The sequence below is a fragment of the Watersipora subatra genome, chromosome 10 (assembly GCF_963576615.1).
Source record: "Watersipora subatra chromosome 10, tzWatSuba1.1, whole genome shotgun sequence".
Classification (NCBI taxonomy): Eukaryota; Metazoa; Bryozoa; class Gymnolaemata; order Cheilostomatida; family Watersiporidae; genus Watersipora; species Watersipora subatra.
The window spans coordinates 29915371-29936129 of record NC_088717.1 but is presented as its reverse complement, the minus strand read 5'-3'; the positions used below and the strand labels follow the sequence as shown (position 1 = coordinate 29936129).

Genomic DNA, 20759 nt, shown 5'->3' with positions numbered 1-20759 from the left:
ATGCATTTGATTCACTTTCTGTGAACTCAATGTTCATGTGAGGTCGATAGAGAATCGGGCTATAAGATAAAACGGTCCTAATGCTTAAACTATAAATGGGACCTCTTATTCAACTCACAGTGAAAATAAATCAAGGGGAGATAATTCTGTTGCTCAATACACCCAGGTCCTTGTGTTCATGTGAAATCACAATTCATTTTACTATTGAATACAGTATTGACTCTATAAGATTCTGATGCATATTAAGGCTACAAGCTAACTTCAAATCATTTTATTTTACCTTGTTAAAGTTTTTTGAATTATTTAGTTGAAGTGCCTCAGAACTGTCTGCTTCGATAGCATTCATTGGACTGCCTTATATACATGTGTATACTTCACTTTATATATGTTCACTTATACAGTTGTATAAGCATACGACATACTGACTTATATGAAATTTATTAGCTTAACATTCTGGCAAATTTGATCTGTTGGAAAACTAGAGTAAAATATGTTCCTATGGTGAATAGATGAGCTCTGGTTCACTTGAAAACTGTTTTGTCGAATGATATTAAGACTTCATTGGTTTTCCCAGCTAGTGGTTGATATATCTGTAGGTTTATTGTCTTTATGGTTTGTATTATGTTTGAGGTACAATTTCTTATTAAAATCGGTCGGATCATGATATTTCACGATTATAGGCTGCAATGTCAAGATTTTTTCGGGTAATCCGTCATGTTAAAAGTATCCATGAAGTTACGGGTGGTCATGATTTTTTATTAAAGTATTTCAGGTTAGAATACCTTTTCATAAAACGTTTTCACCTGTCCACCAGAACGGACACACACATACATGTAGCTAAAGTTCTATTGACAGTGGTCTTTCATACCGTAAAACAACCCGTGAAAAGGGATATTTTGTTAAACAAAAAGATAACTACTCGATTTCTCAACAACTACACGTTTGTAGTTGTTCGACTAACTTTAATGCTTTTGTATTTCCGGATTAAGCTCCACCCCTACAAAACGAGCCAGAAACTGACCAGGTTTTGAGCCACTGCAATTATACCTGACCACCTTTTTTAGCAGTAAAAATGGGGTCGAAATGGATTCGGTAGGTTTGCAACCACTAATATTATCCTGAAAACGGGTTCTGCACGATACGTTCGCACCTTTCGTTCGAGCATTGTCGACACTAAACAACATGAAAATCACCGTTTAACCGTTCAGGGTGTTGAAATTTTGCATCTGCACATCAGAGGCTGCTTCATAGAACAATACGGCCCTGGTTACAAGAAAGCTAACGTTACGTTTTCAAAAAACATTTATCAACAAATTGCAAGTTTCGGCGGTTCAAATAAAAATAAAAGTGCACGTAGACTTTTTATTTTTTCAGCGGTAGTTTTTATCGCGCGTCGGCGGATCCGTGAACCTAATAATCAAAAATGAGCGACCTTAACGGGATAATTAGATAGAGCAACGTAGGAAACGTACTCTAGTTACTTGTTGCTTCTACGGATCCTGCTTTTATTGCACAACAGACGCTCCAAGATCATTTCACAAGTTAATCTCCGTCATAATTAATATTTATTAATATGTAATCTGTTATTTACTACCTATCACGATCAGTCGTTTTCGTGGCATTTTGAACCACACAGCTTTTTCGTATTCAAGTACATAGGACAGGTGGTAGGCACCTCGGATTTTGTCTTTATTTTGTGGAAGATTCTTCAGCTAAAACCAGTATACATTCTTTCTGACTTTCTGAGAAAATAGTGAATAGGCCTAGTCCTCAACGGATGCTCTTGTGGTATACGAGAGGGTAGTTACTAGTACTCACTGGACACCATTAAGGCTTGCCAGAAATTAGTGAGTAGGATTTACTTGATATTCCCATGGTTTGTAAGAGAGCAACTAGTGATGCTCATTCAACTCTTTTATGATTTTCATGAGTCAGCAGTACTCGGAGTTCACTTTGTGAAGATTTTCTTACCTCAGATCTTACCTCAGATAATTTAGAACACTCTAAAAAACTACCTAGTGGTATAAGGGTTTTGAGTACCTCATTGTTAATAGATTTGGTTATGAATACTTTATGCACTATCAATATTCCAGCATTTAGCTGTTTTAATTACAACATTTATTTGAAATCATCTATTTTAGGATTTGGGCATCATGAGATTACTTCTCTATTTTTAGGTCTCGGATACTTCTGGGTAGAAAGCTGTTGTAGTACAACTGTTTAGAGGCATATATTGAGGCAGGTTCTCCTCTCTCCGCAGATCTTGTGTGCATTGTAGTTAAAGTTCTATTGTTTGTTATTTCGTCATATGTTGATGATAGTATTTTGTGTCTTTCCTCATTTGAAAGAATTCTCATCAGGAGAGAAATTCTGTGGGTTTTTCTTCTATGTTCAAAGGACTGTAGTCCCAAATCATTCCTTCCCTCTGTTACACCATGGCGACCTTTTATTCCTTTGATAAATCTTATAGCCTTGTTTTGAACAAGTTCCAGTCTGTGACAAGCATATCTCTTATGAAATTAATTAAGAGAACAACCCTATGTTAACACCGCGCTCCCTTTGCATCTACTTGGTAAGGTTCGAATGATAGAGAAAAAATCATTTTCAAAGCTTAGTATCTAGATTATGAAAAAATCCAGCTCAAGAGAGTAGAATAGTGGTAATATAAGTAATAAAATACTATAAGTAAATACGAAAATAATATAAGTATCTACTTTATGATGAATTGAAAACTGTTGAATTGGAAGCACCCAAACAAATTTAAAAGCATCATACTCACAGCCAAGCTTTCGTTGTCTAAAGCTAAAAGTTGTCTAGCAACTATATTGGAGCTGGTGAGATTTTTGAAGAGCCTAACTAAGTATATTCAAATAAAATTTTGGCATCTCATTATGCTTCATATTGCAAAAATAATGACAATTTTATTTTTCGGGAGATATTGTGAATGTATACTTTAATTTACATTGTAAAGAAAGCAATAAGTTTATGTTTTGATATATACGTTGTCAGAAGAAGGATGAGTTTGTTTTAATGTATAATATTAGTTGGTTACATAAAACTTTGTTTATACAATTAGCTTTATCTGAGTCTAGACGGATCAAAGGCAATGGCCACTTCTATGGTTGTTTAGTGTCTAGACAATACCTGTTGTTCGACTATTTATTTCCTTACCATTCAGCATAGACATGCTGCCCTAACAGATCTGATGATCAGTGGACGTATTTACAGATGTTTGGTATATTATGGCTGCCTGATCAAACAGTAAGCTTTCTTGGAAGGCACGAGCTATACCAACTGGCGCCTTTCAACTGTTGTGCTGTCTGAATATGGCTCTTATCATGGCTAATAATGATAAAATGCTGGTGCCTCTAGGTAAGATGTTATTTTTCACAAGTCTTTGACATACGTATCTATTAGCTATTAATCCTATTATTATAAATACATCACATACATGTCTCTATCTATTCATTATCTCTACAAAGTATATTATATACATGCATGTCTCTATCGATTCATTATCTCAACAATGTATATTATATACATGCATGTCTCTACCTATTCATTATCTCAACGAGGTATATTATATACGTACATGTCTCTATCTATTCATTATCTCAACCAAGTATATAATATACATACATGTCTCTATCTAATCATTATCTCAAAAAGGTTTATTATATATATGCATGTCTCTTTCTATTCGTTATCTCAACAAGGTATATTATATACATACATGTCTCTATGTGTTCATTATCTCAACAAGTTATATTATATGCATGCTTGTCTCTATCTATTCATTAACTCAACAAGGTATATTATATAAGGTACATACATGTCTCTATCTATTCGTTATCTCAACAAGGAATATTATATACATACATGTCTCTATCTATTCATTATCTCAACAAGGTATATTATATACATACATGTCTCTATCTAATCATTATCTCAATAAGTTATATTATATACATGCATGTCTCTTTCTACTCATCTCAACAAGGCATATTATATACATACATGTCTCTATCTATTCATTATCTCAACAAGGTATATTATATACATACATGTCTCTATCTAATCATTATCTCAATAAGTTATATTATATACATGCATGTCTCTTTCTACTCATCTCAACAAGGTATATTATATACATACATGTCTCTATCTATTCGTTATCTCAACAAGGTATGTTATATACATGCATGTCTCTATCTATTCATTATCTCAACAAGGCATATTATATACATACATGTCTATCTAATCATTATCTCAACAAGGAGTATTGTATACATACATGTCTCTTTCTATTCATTATCTCAACCAGGTATATAACATACATACATGTCTCTATCTATTAATTATCTCAACAAGGTATATTATATACATACATGTCTCTATCTATTCATTATCTCAACCAGGTATATAACATACATGCATGTCTCTACCTATTCATTATCTCAACGAGGTATGTTATATACATACATGTCTCTATCTATTCATTATCTCAACAAGGCATATTATATACATACATGTCTATCTATTCATTATCTCAACAAGGTATATTATATACATACATGTCTCTATCTATTCGTTATCTCAACAAGGTATGTTATATACATACATGTCTCTATCTATTCATTATCTCAACAAGGCATATTATATACATACATGTCTATCTAATCATTATCTCAACAAGGAGTATTGTATACATACATGTCTCTTTCTATTCATTATCTCAACCAGGTATATAACATACATACATGTCTCTATCTATTAATTATCTCAACAAAGTATATTATATACATACATGTCTCTATCTATTCATTATCTCAACAAGGTATATAACATACATACATGTCTCTATCTATTAATTATCTCAACAAGGTATATAACATACATACATGTCTCTATCTATTAATTATCTCAACAAGGTATATTATATACATACATGTCTCTATCTATTAATTATCTCAACAAGGTATATTATATACATACATGTCTCTACCTATTCATTATCTCAACAAGGTATATTATATACATACATGTCTCTTTCTATTCATTATCTCAACAAGGTATATTATATACATACATGTCTCTATCTATTCATTATCTCAACCAGGTATATTATATACATACATGTCTCTTTCTATTCATTATCTCAACCAGGTATATAACATACATACATGTCTCTATCTATTAATTATCTCAACAAGGTATATTATATACATACATGTCTCTATCTATTCATTATCTCAACCAGGTATATAACATACATACATGTCTCTACCTATTCATTATCTCAACAAGGTATATTATATACATACATGTCTCTATCTATTCATTATCTCAACAAGGTATATTATATACATACATGTCTCTTTCTATTCATTATCTCAACCAGGTATATAACATACATGCATGTCTCTACCTATTCATTATCTCAACAAGGTATATTATATACATACATGTCTCTATCTATTAATTATCTCAACAGGGTATATTATATACATGCATGTCTCTATCTATTCATTATCTCAACAAGGTATATTATATACATACATGTCTCTTTCTATTCATTATCTCAACCAGGTATATAACATACATGCATGTCTCTACCTATTCATTATCTCAACAAGGTATATTATATACATACATGTCTCTATCTATTAATTATCTCAACAGGGTATATTATATACATGCATGTCTCTATCTATTCATTATCTCAACAAGGTATATTATATACATACATGTCTCTATCTATTCATTATCTCAACCAGGTATATAACATACATGTCTCTTTCTATTCATTATCTCAACCAGGTATATAACATACATACATGTCTCTATCTATTCATTATCTCAACGAGGTATATTATATACATACATGTCTCTATCTATTCATTATCTCAACCAGGTATATAACATACATGCATGTCTCTACCTATTCATTATCTCAACAAGGTATATTAAATACATACACGTCTCTATCTATTCATTATCTCAACGAGGTATATTATATACATACATGTCTCTACCTGTTTATTATCTCAACAAGGTATATTATATACATACATGTCGCTTTCTATTCATTATCTCAACAAGGTATACATCATATTTAATAGATATGCCATGTATTGGTCTCTTGCGTATTTGTCAATTTTTTATCAATTTGTTGAAACCTTGCTGTCTGCAGAGGGAATTAATAGAATTTTTTTTTGCAGGCTCAACAAAGCCGTTAAGGGATTCGCGTCTTGGTTCATCATTCATAGAGCATCTTTGTAAAAAGTACCCTAAGGCATGCAGCCTAAGTCTAACGAATCTTGCGGGTTTTGGTCTCAGCTTATCTCATCAGCAAGAAGAATTCAGGCTTGTTACAACTTGCACTTCATAATAAGATTGCGCTATGAACTTTCTTATGGACTGCATATGGTGTTCATCGTACAGCTGTCCAGATATTTCGTTAATTTATAACTCTATAGGTTTTTAAGTACCAAGCCAACTATCACCCAACTAAAAATAGTTCCAAAGTGCTCACGTAAACACGACTTTACATGACCCTCGCCATTCTGATTCTGTATAAGGTATGATGCAGGTGAGCTGTATAACAGCTAAGGCTTGGCAATACACACTGATGAAATGTGTCTTTCATAGTGTGTGTCATAATATGAAACAGGAAACGTCACCCGTAACGTAAACCTCTTACGTAAATACCACCGAGCGTAAAGAATTTATGTAAAGTTTTTGTATAATGTATAGTTTTTGTAACACAATATTTTTTATATAGTGTTAAGTGTTGACTACCAACAAATTTCTTATTACATTTATTTCGTATCAAAAGATACACCATGTTTTACTCTGCTGTGTTTTAGTTGCAACATATGTGGAAATGTGATTACAAGCTCTTAAAGGCTAAAAAACGAACAGTTGATTGCAGCCATCATGAAAACGCCGTAGATTTTTCAAGGCCGTAGCATATTTCAATGCTGTGGAGCAATAACCGGAAAAAATCAATTTATTTTGACATTGACATTGAAGGCGTGCACTCTCCTTGACTTAATGTAAAATTACCATCATGAACCCTAAACTAAGTGTAAGTGACAAGAAAAAAGAAGTTTTTGATGCAAACCAATAATATCACAGCTACTGTACAGTCATTGAATTAACAAGTCAAGTTTTATTTTTTTCATTTAAAATGGCCATGCGGGCGAGTTTGGAAAGATCTTTAAATAGATTAGGCTATTTACATGTATTTCACGTTTCCTAAGACGTAAAATCCTAAAACGTTCCCAGAACAAATTATTTCCATTATAGAGGTGTTCACTAATATATTCCACTGTCCATCATATATTAATATATATATGTATGTATATATATATATATATATACTAGCTGTGCTACTCGGCGATGCCCGGGTATTAAAAATCAGCTTGTAAACAATGCAAACAACAAGTTGCCTGCCACTTACTAATAGCCTGGCACATTGCCAATGGATAGTTTAAGTAAGCTTACTAATAACAGGTACCCTTCTCCATGACATTAGGCCATCACACTGCATCGTAACGGAGAGCGGTAGTGTATTTGCTCCCATATAACAACATATATCACTTAATCAATCTATCAAGCTCGTGTCACTGAATTGATAAGGCATTTGACTTGCGAACGGGATGGTCGGAGATCTAATCTTCTGCGGTATGGATTCTTTATTCCAGGACTTTAATAGCTATAGCTGGGCAAACACAGACACCAACATTGCTATTTACATATACTGTAGATCGATATGGAGATATGTACATTTATATGTAGATATAGAGATATACATGTATATATATATACAGCTATATATATATAAATATATATAAAAGTTATACTTAGACACATTAGTAAAAGGTGTGCTCAATGTTTTGAGTAAAAACAGAGCTGGTATAAAACTATGTGTACTGAAAAACTACAAGTTTTGTTAAAATATTTTATTCCTTAAAGTTTCGTGCGTTAGGCTTGCGCTCTTCGGATAAAAAATATTTTTTAAATTGATTTTTATCTGAGGAGTGCAAGCCTAACGCACGAAACATTAAGTAATAAAATGTTTTAACAAAACTTGTATTTTTTAGTACACATAGTTTTATATAGATATATATCTATATATGAATATAGATATATATATATATATTTATACATAGGTATATAGATCAATATAGAGATATGTACATTTATATTTTATATATATGTACATATATATACATGTTTACTAGCAGTAAGTGTTGATATATATTTGACCTTTTAAATGTTTTATGCAGGTCTTCGCAACAAATCTTTATCCCATTTGCTAGAGGACTCTCATCATCACAACCTGACTTGTTAAATGCTTTTCGATCTGCTTTCCACTCTGACACACTTGACACGGGTGGAAATGCCCTGAGCTATTGGGAACCTACATGTAGAACATTTTCTCTTGGCAGCCCTAATGCTATATTGGCAAAAAAAAAGATTTCTGCTTCTAGTAAACTTCATTCAGCGCCGACAAGTGCGGAAAAAAGGTTGAGTGAAACCAGGGCCAAAATGGACACATTATCTAGTCGGATATCAGAAATTTCTCGATCCAATAAGCAGCTAGAAGTAGCTGGCGCAATGTCTTTCCATGGTGATGCCAGTTCAAGAGCTTGTGCTGATGGTTGTGAATTTGATGATTCAGCCCCCACTGAAGTTCATCAGCCAGCTTTGAAGCTCAGCCCTAAAAATATTCAGTTGAATCGAGCAGGTAGTCCTACCTTTCCTTTTTGAGGCATTCCGATAAGATCTTCAAAAATATACACTCAAACGCTATCAACTCTAATATACCATCATCTGAACTCTAATATACCATCATCTGAACTCTAATATACCATCATCTGAACTTCAATATACCATCATCTGAACTCTAATATACCATCATCTGAACTCTAATATACCATCATCTGAACTCTAATATACCATCATCTGAACTTCTATCTACCATCATCTGAACTCTAATATACCATCATCTGAACTTTAATATACCATCAACTGAACTTCAATATACCATCCTCTGAACTTCAATATACCAACACAAGAACTCAAATATAATAACATATAAACTCTAAGAGTTCGACATGTGAACTCTAATATAGTAACGTATGCGCTGTAATATGTCAAGACATAAACTCTAATACGCCAACTCCCACACTCTAATATACCAACATATGAACTCTAACATATCAAGTCATAAAGTCTAATTTGGCAATAGTTAAATTCTAATATATCAACTTTGATCTCTAATATACCAACACATGAACTCTAATATATCAACACATGGACTCTAATGTATCAACACATGAACTTTAATATGCCAACATCCCACACTCTAATATACCAACATACGAACTCTAACATATCAACTCATAAAATCTAATTTGGCAATAGTTGAATTCTAATATATCAACTTTGGTCTCTAATATACCACCACGTGAACTTTAATATATCAACACATGAGTTCAAATATACTAACACATGAGTTCTAATGAATCACTATATACACTCTAATATACTACTACATGAACTCTAATTTACAAATATAATGAATGTAATATAATGAATGTAATATACAAATACATGAACAAGCGGTCAAACTTGTGCTAACCATTCATGTGAAAACTCATTTGTGCTATTTTTTTAAATTTAAGGCAAAGTGTTCATGGTGTGTTTAAACCAGTCATATGTTTTTATTTGCTAAATTTTAGAGTCCACTGAAAAAACAAAGCGGAAAATTGAAGCACTGCGTGAAACACTGACAAGTAAATGTAATGACCTACGATGTCGTAGGAAAGCTATATTTGATAGAATAAGTTCACAAACTTCTGTATCTGCTGGGTTTTCTCCTCGCAGAACATCTGGTGAGTGCAATATTACAGAGCCTTGAAATATCTGAGGAGCCAAATATATTGCATTTTTTGGAAATCGTTACTGTATATGCCATTCAGCAATCTCAAATCTTTACTACATACATGTATGTCTTTCAGTAATCTCAAGTCTCTACTGCATATGCCTTTCAGCAATCTTAAATCTTTACTGCATATGTCTTTCAGTAATCTCAAATCTCTACTACATACATATGCCTTTCAGCAATCTCAAATTTCTACTACATATGTGTATGTCTTTCAGCAATTTCAAATCTCGACTACATATGTGTATGTCTTTCAGTAATCGCAAATTTTTATTACATATTTCTTTCAACAATCTCAAATCTCTACTACATATGCCTTTCAGCAATCTCAAATCTTTGCAACATATGCATTTTAGCAATGTTAAGTCTGTACTACATATGTGTATGTCTTTCAGCAATCTCAAATCTCTATTACATACGTGTATGTCTTTCAGTAATCTCAAGTCTTTATTACATATGTCTTTCAACAATTTCAACTCTCTACTACATATGTCTTTCAGCAATCTCAAACCTTTACAACATATGCCTTTCAGCAATGTTAAGTCTCTACTACATATGCCTTTCAACAATCTCAAATTTTTACTACATATGTCTTTCAGCAAAGTGGAATTTCTGAAGAAATAATTTGATTGACTGGCTTAGCATTTATGAATTAAAAGAAGCAGTTAAATTTCAGTATACTAGAACCTCTACATTCTAGCTACACTATCTTCTTTTTTGTTGTTATAAGTGTAACGATCAGTTCTTTGTTGTTATAAGTATAGCGATCAGTTCTTTGTTGTTATAAGTATAGCGATCAGTTCTTTGTTGTTATAAGTATAGCGATCAGTTCTTTGTTGTTATAAGTATAGCGATCAGTTCTTTGTTGTTATAAGTATAGCGATCAGTTCTTTGTTGTTATAAGTATAGCGATCAGTTCTTTGTTGTTATAAGTGTAACGATCAGTTTTTTGTTGTTATAAGTATAGCGATCGGTTTTTTGTTGTTATAAGTATAGCGATCAGTTCTTTGTTGTTATAAGTATAGCGATCAGTTCTTTGTTGTTATAAGTATAACGATCAGTTCTTTTTTGTTGCAGAGGCAGAACCTGCCGCAGGCTCTTGCGTCGGAATTTCGTTGCAAAATAAACGATCAGCACACAACCCTCTGACTCCCAAGCTTAACAAATACACAACCCAAAGAGCATCAGGCCTTTCTCATGCTACCAATCAAGCCTCAGTATCTAAGACAGCAAACGTTTCTACTCAATTATCCAGTCTTGATCAAACGTGCGTATCTGTTTCATCACTCACCACATACATCTGTTGCATACCCTAAATGATTATTACCATACTCTAGTTAGACACCCCATCTTATCACTCATTTTAGCCTTGACCCTAGTAACTAGTTAGTAAATCTCTATGCGGTACATTATGTACTGGAAAACTTTTCATTTTGCAGACAAGCCTCAAAAGATGGGAGACTCTGCAAGACAGAACCTTGTTGGCCTGTATTGTCAATTAAAAAAGAGAAAGCAGTCAAATGTGTGAGGTAGGTGATTAGAAAGAGTCGTATTGAATCTGTTTACCAAATAATAAATATTAGTTTTTCGGCAGAAAGAATACAGATAGAGATTTTGAGCGTGTCCACCTACAGTCACATATTCACTAGTTATATATTCGATATACAAACATCTCCGACTACAGTCATATATTCATTACTTATATATTCGCTATACAGACATATCTGACTACAGTCATATATTCATTAGTTATTTATTCGCTATACACACATCTCATGTCATCGTACATGTATGACATCATCCATGTCATATGGTGCGAAGGACAATGCGAATAGTTAGGTAGGCTTATCATTTTCACAATTAGCGGTTTGCAATAAAATCTGTTCAAGATGTAAAACTTACTGCGAGTTTCAGGGGAATGATACGTGCTAAAAGTATTTGCTTCCTGTTGTACGAATAACTGCAAGCTATACTATAAAGCTATTTTGTCCACCAGATGATATGCAAGATACAAACTTTCTCCCAAATAACCAGCTTTAAAGATTTGGTTGTATCAAATTTGAGTTGATCTTAAAAGAAAGCATTTTTTTTCTCTATCAGTTGATATGTTGTTTGTTGTGTTACGCGATCTCATTGCCAAGATATTTGAAGATTAAAATCGAAAAAGTCTGCTCGCCATGAAAACGCTCAGGCCACAAAAACGTCCCCAGACTTGCCCAAAATGATGTCACGCGTTATACAACCTGTCTCTATCTCTCGTATTCACATCGGCTATTTGCGATAAAAGTCTAGTCTTACGCGGCTCTATTGGCGTGTATCTTATTTTGTATTTGCTCATGTTGGCTAGAATAAAATTTTAAATCCTGCTACAGATGCATTATTATGAATGTTTCAAAGGCCTCAAATAACGAAAGTTGAAAATTTGTTCTACTCACTTTCTCCAAATGTTGTGTAAACATTTGGGTACCGACTACCAATTCGACCGGTCTACGGTAATTCTGTCAAGCTAACTATGTAGAACGAGGTCTTTGTATCAGCACAGTTCCGCAGCTACCCATACTAACGATATACAGCCTCCCATAAGTCCCGCCCACATTATGTCTGTCGCCTATCCTTGGGGCTGGGCTGTATATCATTGCCTACACCGTCTACATACTAGTTTCTTACTAGTAGTATTCTTACCGAATACTACCGAAGTGAAATAAGCAAGCCGCGTCTTTGAAAAGAATATAGATAGGGATAGAGTTTTAAGGATGAGAAGTTTGCTGCAAACTGGATTTGAACTCACATTCTCCAGTTCTGCGGACATCCATATACCATATCCAATTCACTACAATATTCTACAAATCATGTTTTGCATTATCTTCAACATTATTATTTTATTATATAATTTTTACAAGCAAAAGTATTTTCATCTCGGCATAAAGCTTTTATTAAAAATATTCATCAGCTCGTGGCCACTCACATAGTATTAGCTGATACAATAAGACAAATTCATCTACTGCAACAAACTCAAACAAAACATCATGGTTTATGCAGCACACATTCAAGTCTCTCTTTTCCCTTTATGGCAGTTTCCACACTGACAAAGCTTCTTCGGCTGGTGGGACGACATAAAAATTCTGTAATCAGTAAAACAAATGCAATAAATGTATGTCATTCATAGATATGTCATTCTAAAGCATATCTATCGACAGCTTCCAAATTGGGAGTTAAATAGATTGCGAGTGTAATTTTAAAAATGAATAAACGTTTAACAAAGGCACAAGTACGCCAAGCCAACGATTCGAAGCTTTGGTTCTGGAAATTAAAAGATTTGCATTGATCAATCGATTTTCTTCACTTTCTACAAGTGAAAAGTAAACATCTAATGTCAAATCATAAATCTAATTTACTAGATAAAGATGCCACAGAAAATTTGAAGTGAATGTAGCTAGATGAACCGATAAAAAAATATAAAACGATGATTAGTGATAGCAAAAAGTTACAATTTTATTAATTAGTACATGTATTAATGAGTACTAAAATATTACCTTTAGTATCAATCTAAGCCATTGTATAGCTAGATGCTAAAGATTAAAAAGAAGCCGTCAAGAACTTATTGTACATATGTATCTCGCACGCGCAGGACATTACATTTTAGCCTCAAACAGGGAAATATAATCTGAATGTAAACTCAACAGGAAACTCTATAGGAGACTCAAAGTAAAAGATAAATTTACCTCCATTCTCTGAGTCTCCTCCGTAAAACTTTACTACCTGATGCCAAAAAAACTCGGAGTCACCTTCTCAGTAACTTTACAGCAATTTTACAATAACATTATTACATGTACGTATGTTGTTCGCCAATAAAACGTGACGATCGAGTAATTCATTAAAGTAACGATGTTAATTAATTTAGTAAATATCGATGTCCATGCGATTTAATAATAGAGTAAAATCCCTAAATTTGAGATCACAGACAACACGTTTTACGAGTGATAACATTTATTACGGCCTATATAAAAATTTCGCGCTGATGATTGGCTAAGGAAGCGACCTCATATTTATCGCTCGTGGTTTCTTTTCAGATATATTACTTGTGACGTCACGAAAGAAGCACCCGCTGGAACGTGAGCTTTTTAATATCATCGCATATATCTCTGGACAGGGTTGGTCTACAAAGACAAAAATGGCATCAAATTGTAGCTGATGTTTTAGCCTTTTATGGGTCTTAATTTCATTAAATCAAATTTTTTGACGCAACCACATCTTTAACGGCAGGACAGAACAGTCTTTGTTCATATTCTTTCTGGCAGCACCAATCAACTACAATCGTTTGGTTCCTTCAGCATACATTATTTCTACTGGAAAGTTTGATGCATATACACAGGTTTTGTGGAGGTGTAGACATTATAGAGAGTGCTACTCCTCGTTTGCGAGAGTTGCAGCAACTGGCTGAGCTGTCGGCGTCTATCCAATGTGACTTACCTGATACAGATATCACCTGGTGAGTTAATAATTTGCTGTGGAGACACTGTCCATTTAGGTGCCAAAACTAATAATTTTACCAACTGGTGTCTGCCACAAAATACCCTATGAAGCAATTGTCTAGCCAAAGCTCACTTTTCCGTACGTTAATCTATCATCCTTCAAGCATAGTTTATATAGCAATTTTTATTGATTAAAGGTACGGCCACACGTAACAGATTATTCGTTCAATCTGACCGAAATCACGAAATGAACAGAATTGTCTGAGCTGTGCATGCTCACCGAATTCGTCGACAAAATCCTTTTAATTGGCTGAACGAGTTATTAGCGAGCACGATTCTAGTGGCTTTTGCAATTGCTATAGTCCAAAAAACGTATGACGACACACAATAAAAGTACAAGTGCAACTCAACATAGTACACACGATGCAACTGCTTAGATTGCGCTATTATTGGTTTTTATCGTTCGGACACTATGGCTACAAATCGTTTCTTTTGTAATAATGACAATTTTCTTTTTTGCAGCAAAAGTTCGGTGGTAGAAAGAGTTGGCATCTTTAGTGTAATCAAGTCAGTTGCATCATACTTACTACGGCAAATTGCCGTGATATTTCTCTTGCGTGTCGCTTCATGTGCTTCGGACTACGTAAATTTTAAAAGCTGTTTGAATTGTGCCCGCTAACCAAAAATAGCGCAACTTAAGCAGTTTCATCGTGTCTATTATTTTGAATTGTACTCACACTTTTATTGTGTGACGAGGTACGTGTCTTGGACTATACCAACTGCAAAAGCTGATAGAATCGTGCTCGCTAAAATAAAAATTGTTTAGCCAATTAAAAGCGTTTCGTCGACTAATTCGTTGTGCATGCGCAACTCAGATAATTCTGTGATAAACGGCCGAATAAATCTGTGAATTTCGTGAATTCGGTCAGATTAACGAATAATTCGTTATGTGTGGCCTTTACGCTGAAGCAAAAGGATGCACCAAACAGGTTTACAAACTGGTATCTGCATTGATATTTAAAGGTTGACTTGCAACCAAATTCACATTACAGTTACATGTATTTGCTATGAAAAGATTCACCATGCCTTACTCTGTTGTGTTGTAGGTGCAAAATATGTGGAAAGGTGATTACAAGCTCTTAAAAGCTCAAAAACGAACAGAAAATCGCAGCCACACGAGACCGCCGTAGTTTTGATTCTCTTTCTAAAACGGCTCAAATATGACGTAGTTGTGAGAGATTGTTTCTGTTTACACTTTTATGCAACCTTATTCGTCGAAATATTTTCACAAATATAGTTCACGCATTCAATCAAACTATGTCTATTGTTCTTACGTGTCTGTTTTATCGCCATTGTAATGCTGTCACTTTTAGAACTGATATCTTATAGTTTACCGTAAAAAATCGTTAAACTTTTTTACCTTAGCTCGAAGGAGTACATATCATTGTCTAATAATCATGACAAGCCTGTTGGTCACCTGTGATAATCGAAAAGTGCTGCAGAAAGTATTTGCGAAGTATTGGGTCGCATGATCACATTACAACTTGCCGATTAAACCAAACCGAAACAAAACTGTAAAGTAGCGAGCGTCTATATTTGATACGGGGTCTTCGGTAAAACCCAAAGTGTTTGTCATAAACTAGTGCTACGATAAGTTTTATATTGAGCTTTGTATTGGCCTTTCAATTCACGTAAGAACTTTAAAAAAAGCTTTAAAGAGCTTGTAATCACATTTCCACATATTTTGCATCTACAACACAACAGAGTAAGACATGGTGAATCTTTTGATACCAAATAACTGTAATGTGAATTTCATTGCAAGTCAACCTTTAAAGGTACTATTTAATTTGCATGCGAAACAATGTGTTAACGCTGTGTTATCACAATCTGCTAATGGCAGTTTTTCACAATTCGTTAACACCGTGTTGTCACAATATGTCGACACTATGTAGTCACCATCTATTTATGCCATGTTATCAGAAGATTTCAAGCCATTTGAAGTGTGTTTTCTTGTAATTCGCTCAAGTGTGCGAGGCTTGCTCATGAATGTTTCATCACAACTTGAAAGACTTCTACAGTCTCAACTAGTTATCTGATGGAGTACGATCACTACATGTTATGCTAGTCCGAGTTCGTCAGTGCATCAACCAATCACTGTCGATTTCCGGAAGTGCATCAACCAATCACTGTCGATTTCTGGAAGTGCATCAACCAATCACTGTCGATTTCCGGAAGTGCATCAACCAATCACTGTCGATTTCCAATAATTATTGCTTTAACATTAATTGTTTGATATAATTGGCAGTTATCAAATAGAATATGCATGCCAGTATAGTATAGTAGCCAGTATAGTATGTAGCCAGTATACTATTATAGTTGCCAGTATAATGATTTAGCTTTATTCATTGGAACAACGAGGAAATTCAGCAATCAGTTCCATTCGATATGATTGGGCAAAATATGTGTTTTTTTTGCCTCCCTGTTGGATGAAGGATCTTTGCTATTGTTCAATTATTTGCATTAAAGTAATAATGTAAGTAATAATGTAAGTTGCTTCGCATTTTTGGTCATATGATCATCTGTAAGAGACTACACTGCACCTCGTTTTAAAGATGTGGTTGCATCAAACTTGAGTTGATTTTAAAAGAAAGTACAGTAATACTTCAACTTACGAGTGCTCTAACGTACGAGAAACTTGAGATACGAGCCAGCTTTTAAGCAAGTTTTAGCACTAACATACGAGCAATGTTTGAGATACGACCACGTGAGTCAGTTGCGAAGTATGCCGGAGGTGTTTTATGAGAACAGCATCACTCTGTATTTTTCAACTACTCAGGTTATACTTTTTTACCGTGTTTTCTGTGTGCAATTTTCAGTGCAGAATTATGTGAATTAAAAGTACGGTGCGTAGACCGAAAGTTTGCCAGTAAAATGAAAGATAATGGAAAGAAAAAGCAAATGATAATAATTGATATTAAACGGAAAATTATTGTAAAATATGCGAAATGTGTATGCGTGATTGATCTAGCTCAGCAATATGACAGAAATACATCTACAATTATCAAACCAAAGGGTTATATTCAGGGCATTTAGTTTGCAAAAGGACTAACCATAATGCGTTTCTAAACGACGCAACGATCTTCACCACCGCTGATGAATAGACTGCTCAGGCATTGGATAAAAGATAAACAATTGGCCGGTGACAACGTAACTGAAACGATGTTTCAATAAAGGCGAACAGACCTATGTGAAAAGGCCGGTGCTATCTATAAAAATTATAAAAATAGACTTTCGGACAAGTTGGCTAGTGGTCATGCATTAACCCTTTGTGACGACACCAGTGTTCGTCCTAATCGCAACACGTTGAAAAAGCGACAAAGGCACACGTCCTTAGATAGGTTTATCTTAAAACGGCCGGCTAGTCGTGAAAGCGAAAGCAAAGGAAAAATTAGCTAACTAGCGAGAAACTTCCAACTATGAACGCCGAAGAAATGTTAATTACGAAAAATGAAAGTTTGCTTTTAGGTTTGCTTTTAAGTTTGTTTTTTTAAGACTTTGATAAAATCCAAATTTATCAAATTCAACTGTTGTAATGCAGAGTAACACTTACATGTATATCTCCCCCCCCTGGCAAATGCTAGCGTTAGCTGCTACTGTATGTATTTAATTTTACATTTTAATTAATCACATTTCCTTGCATTGTTTTTTATTTGTTGCTTTTTGAAAGCATGTGGTAAGTTAGGACAATAACCAACATGCTTTTTCTGTTACAATATCTTGTTTTGAGTGTTTTATTTGCATTTTTAGGGTATAGAAACCAATTAATATATATTTAATTGTTCTATATATAAATAAATTGCACCAACATGCGAGTAAATTGACATACGAGCTCAGTCTCGGAACGCATTAAGCTCGTAAGTCGAAGTATGACTGTATTTTTCTTTGTCTATCAGTTTATGTGTTTTTGTTGTGTTAGGCGATCTCATTGTCAAGATATTTAAAGATTAAAATCAAAAAAATTCGATCGCGGTAAAAACGCTCAGGCCAAAAAACCATGCCCAAACTTGCCCAAAATGATTTAACGCGTGATACAACCTGTCTCCATCTCTCGTATTCACAACGGCTATTGCGATAAAAGTCTAGTCCTACGCGGCTCTATTGGCATATATTTTATCTTGTATTTGCTCGTGGTGGCTAGAATAAAATTTTAAATCCAGCTACAGATACATTATTACTAATGCCTTAAAGTCCTCAAACAAGCAAAAATTAAAAACTTGTCATATTAGCTTCTTCTAAACGCTGTGTAAACATCTTAGTACCGACTACCAATTCTACCGGTCTACGGTATTTCTGACAAGCAAACTATGTAGAATAAGGTCTTTGTATCGGCACAGTTCTGTCGCTACCGACACTAATGATATGCAGCCTCCCAAAAGCCCCGCCCACATTATGCCCGTCGCCTATCGTGGGGGTGGGGCTGTATATCATTGCCTGAACCGAAAACTAGTTTCTTACTACCGTAACTAAAATTTTATAGTCAACTGTCAACGTTATCTAGTCATTGTATCATTGATGTGGAGAAAAAATTTCGCTGGTCACATTTGATTGGTTGATTCAAGTACTAAACAAATGGCCTGTCCATGCAGCTCTGATTGTACTTCATAAATCCATCTATCATTATCACTATCAAATTACATTATAACCTCAAACAGGGAAATATAATCTGAATGTAAATTCAACAGTATATCCATTGGAGACTCAAAGTAAAAGATAAATTTACCTCTATTCTCCCATCTTCCTCCGTAGTACTTAATTCACCTGATGCACAGAAAACTTGGAGTCACCTTCGCAGTAACTTTGCTGCAATTTTTACAATTCTGTTGTTCGTCAATAAATTAAGTAATTCATTAAAGTAACGATGTTAATTAATTTAGTAAATATCGATGTCCATGCGATTTAATAATAGAGTAACATCCCTAAATTCGAGATCACAGACAAAGCGTTTTACGAGTGATAACAGTAGTACAAGTGATTACGACCTACATAAAAATTTTGTGCTGATGATTGGCTAATGAAGCGACCTTATATTTATCGCTCGTGGACTCTTTTCAGATGTATCACTAGTTACGTCACGAATGAAGCACCAGCGGGAATGTGAGCTTTTTAAAAGATGGTCTCATTCAAAGGTATATATCTCTGGACAGGATAGGTCTACAAAAATAAAAATGACATCAGATCGTAGCTGATGTTTTAGCCTTTTGTTGGTCTTAATTTCATTAAATCGACCTTTTCTTCAACCACATCTTTAACGAGTTGTTTCAGGTCACTGTCATTCGTCACATGTCACCTCAACGATTTATTTTTCATTCAACTGGCTCTAAAACTCTGCAAGCCAAGTTTTTTATGTTAAAATGTGTTTTTTCCTGTATCATTTTCGAAATTTGACTTTGAAAATAGACAATGTACAATTTTGAAAGATAGCAAGATAAAAACAAGTTAAAAGCTACAATCATTCGGCATCAGTTTACTTTATCAAGGAGATCTGCAACAATTTAAATGGTTCATTGTTCATAAATAATGGGATGGGTCATTTAGAGTTTGTTGCCAACTACACATACGCATTCGTTCCCATCATAAAATTCTTTGAATTAATTCATGCAGTTTTCCTTGGCTTTCAGATAATATAAAATTTACTACTTTCAAGAGAGTAGTTTCGAAGCTAAGAAGTGTAACATGCGTAAATGATGGGACACAAAAATGTCTCTTTTATGCATTGTATTCAACTTTGTAAAACTTCTGTGATTTGGCTGAGTTTTAAAGCATAAGACTTTCAAAAAACATTGACCACATATGCAGGTGGTTTGATTAACTTTTGGCTTTTTCTAACTAGATGGCTCAAACAGCTATCCTGGAAGATGTGAATGATGGGACATGTCTAAATGTGATTTACAAATATCAAGTTACGTAAAGAACTATGTCAATGTTTTTTATTGTAACTATAAAACACACATACATTAATTATACAAAAAGAGCGTAATACTATTGTTATTGATTATGTAATACATTGTAGTGACAATATATGGTAAAATAATAAAAGTACATGTTTCTACTAAAACTATCAAGTAGCATAAAAAATGCAGCATGTATTTACAAAGCAGTGTGTTTTACTGTAAAACACATAGAAGAAGAAACATAGTAGTAAAACTATTGTAAAGGCCAGTTCGTGTAAGTGAAGTCTATTATATATAATCATGAATACATGTGTAACAACAGCATCAACAGAATCAAGCTCGCAATTATCCCAATGAGGTGGCTTGCGCATCCTCCTTATA

General features: G+C 34.0%; 1 protein-coding gene across 4 annotated transcripts in view; it reads left to right on the top strand.

Annotated features, from left to right (window-relative positions):
- Positions 1-1418: 1418 nt before the first annotated feature.
- The window catches only part of LOC137405744 (uncharacterized), a 94630-nt gene continuing 75289 nt past the window's right edge, over positions 1419-20759 (top strand). Inside the window, exons 1-9 of one of the 4 annotated variants that reach the window (XM_068092120.1) lie at positions 1419-1541; positions 2178-2238; positions 3229-3372; positions 6222-6366; positions 8295-8755; positions 9753-9905; positions 11033-11222; positions 11395-11484; positions 14328-14444. In XM_068092120.1, coding sequence (XP_067948221.1) covers positions 3327-3372; positions 6222-6366; positions 8295-8755; positions 9753-9905; positions 11033-11222; positions 11395-11484; positions 14328-14444 — 1202 coding nt within the window. In that variant the 5' untranslated portion in view covers positions 1419-1541; positions 2178-2238; positions 3229-3326. Of the gene's footprint in view, positions 2239-3228; positions 3373-6221; positions 6367-8294; positions 8756-9752; positions 9906-11032; positions 11223-11394; positions 11485-14327; positions 14445-20759 lie in introns of all 4 variants that reach the window. The other 3 variants (XM_068092121.1, XM_068092123.1, XM_068092122.1) reach the window with 3 other exon arrangements.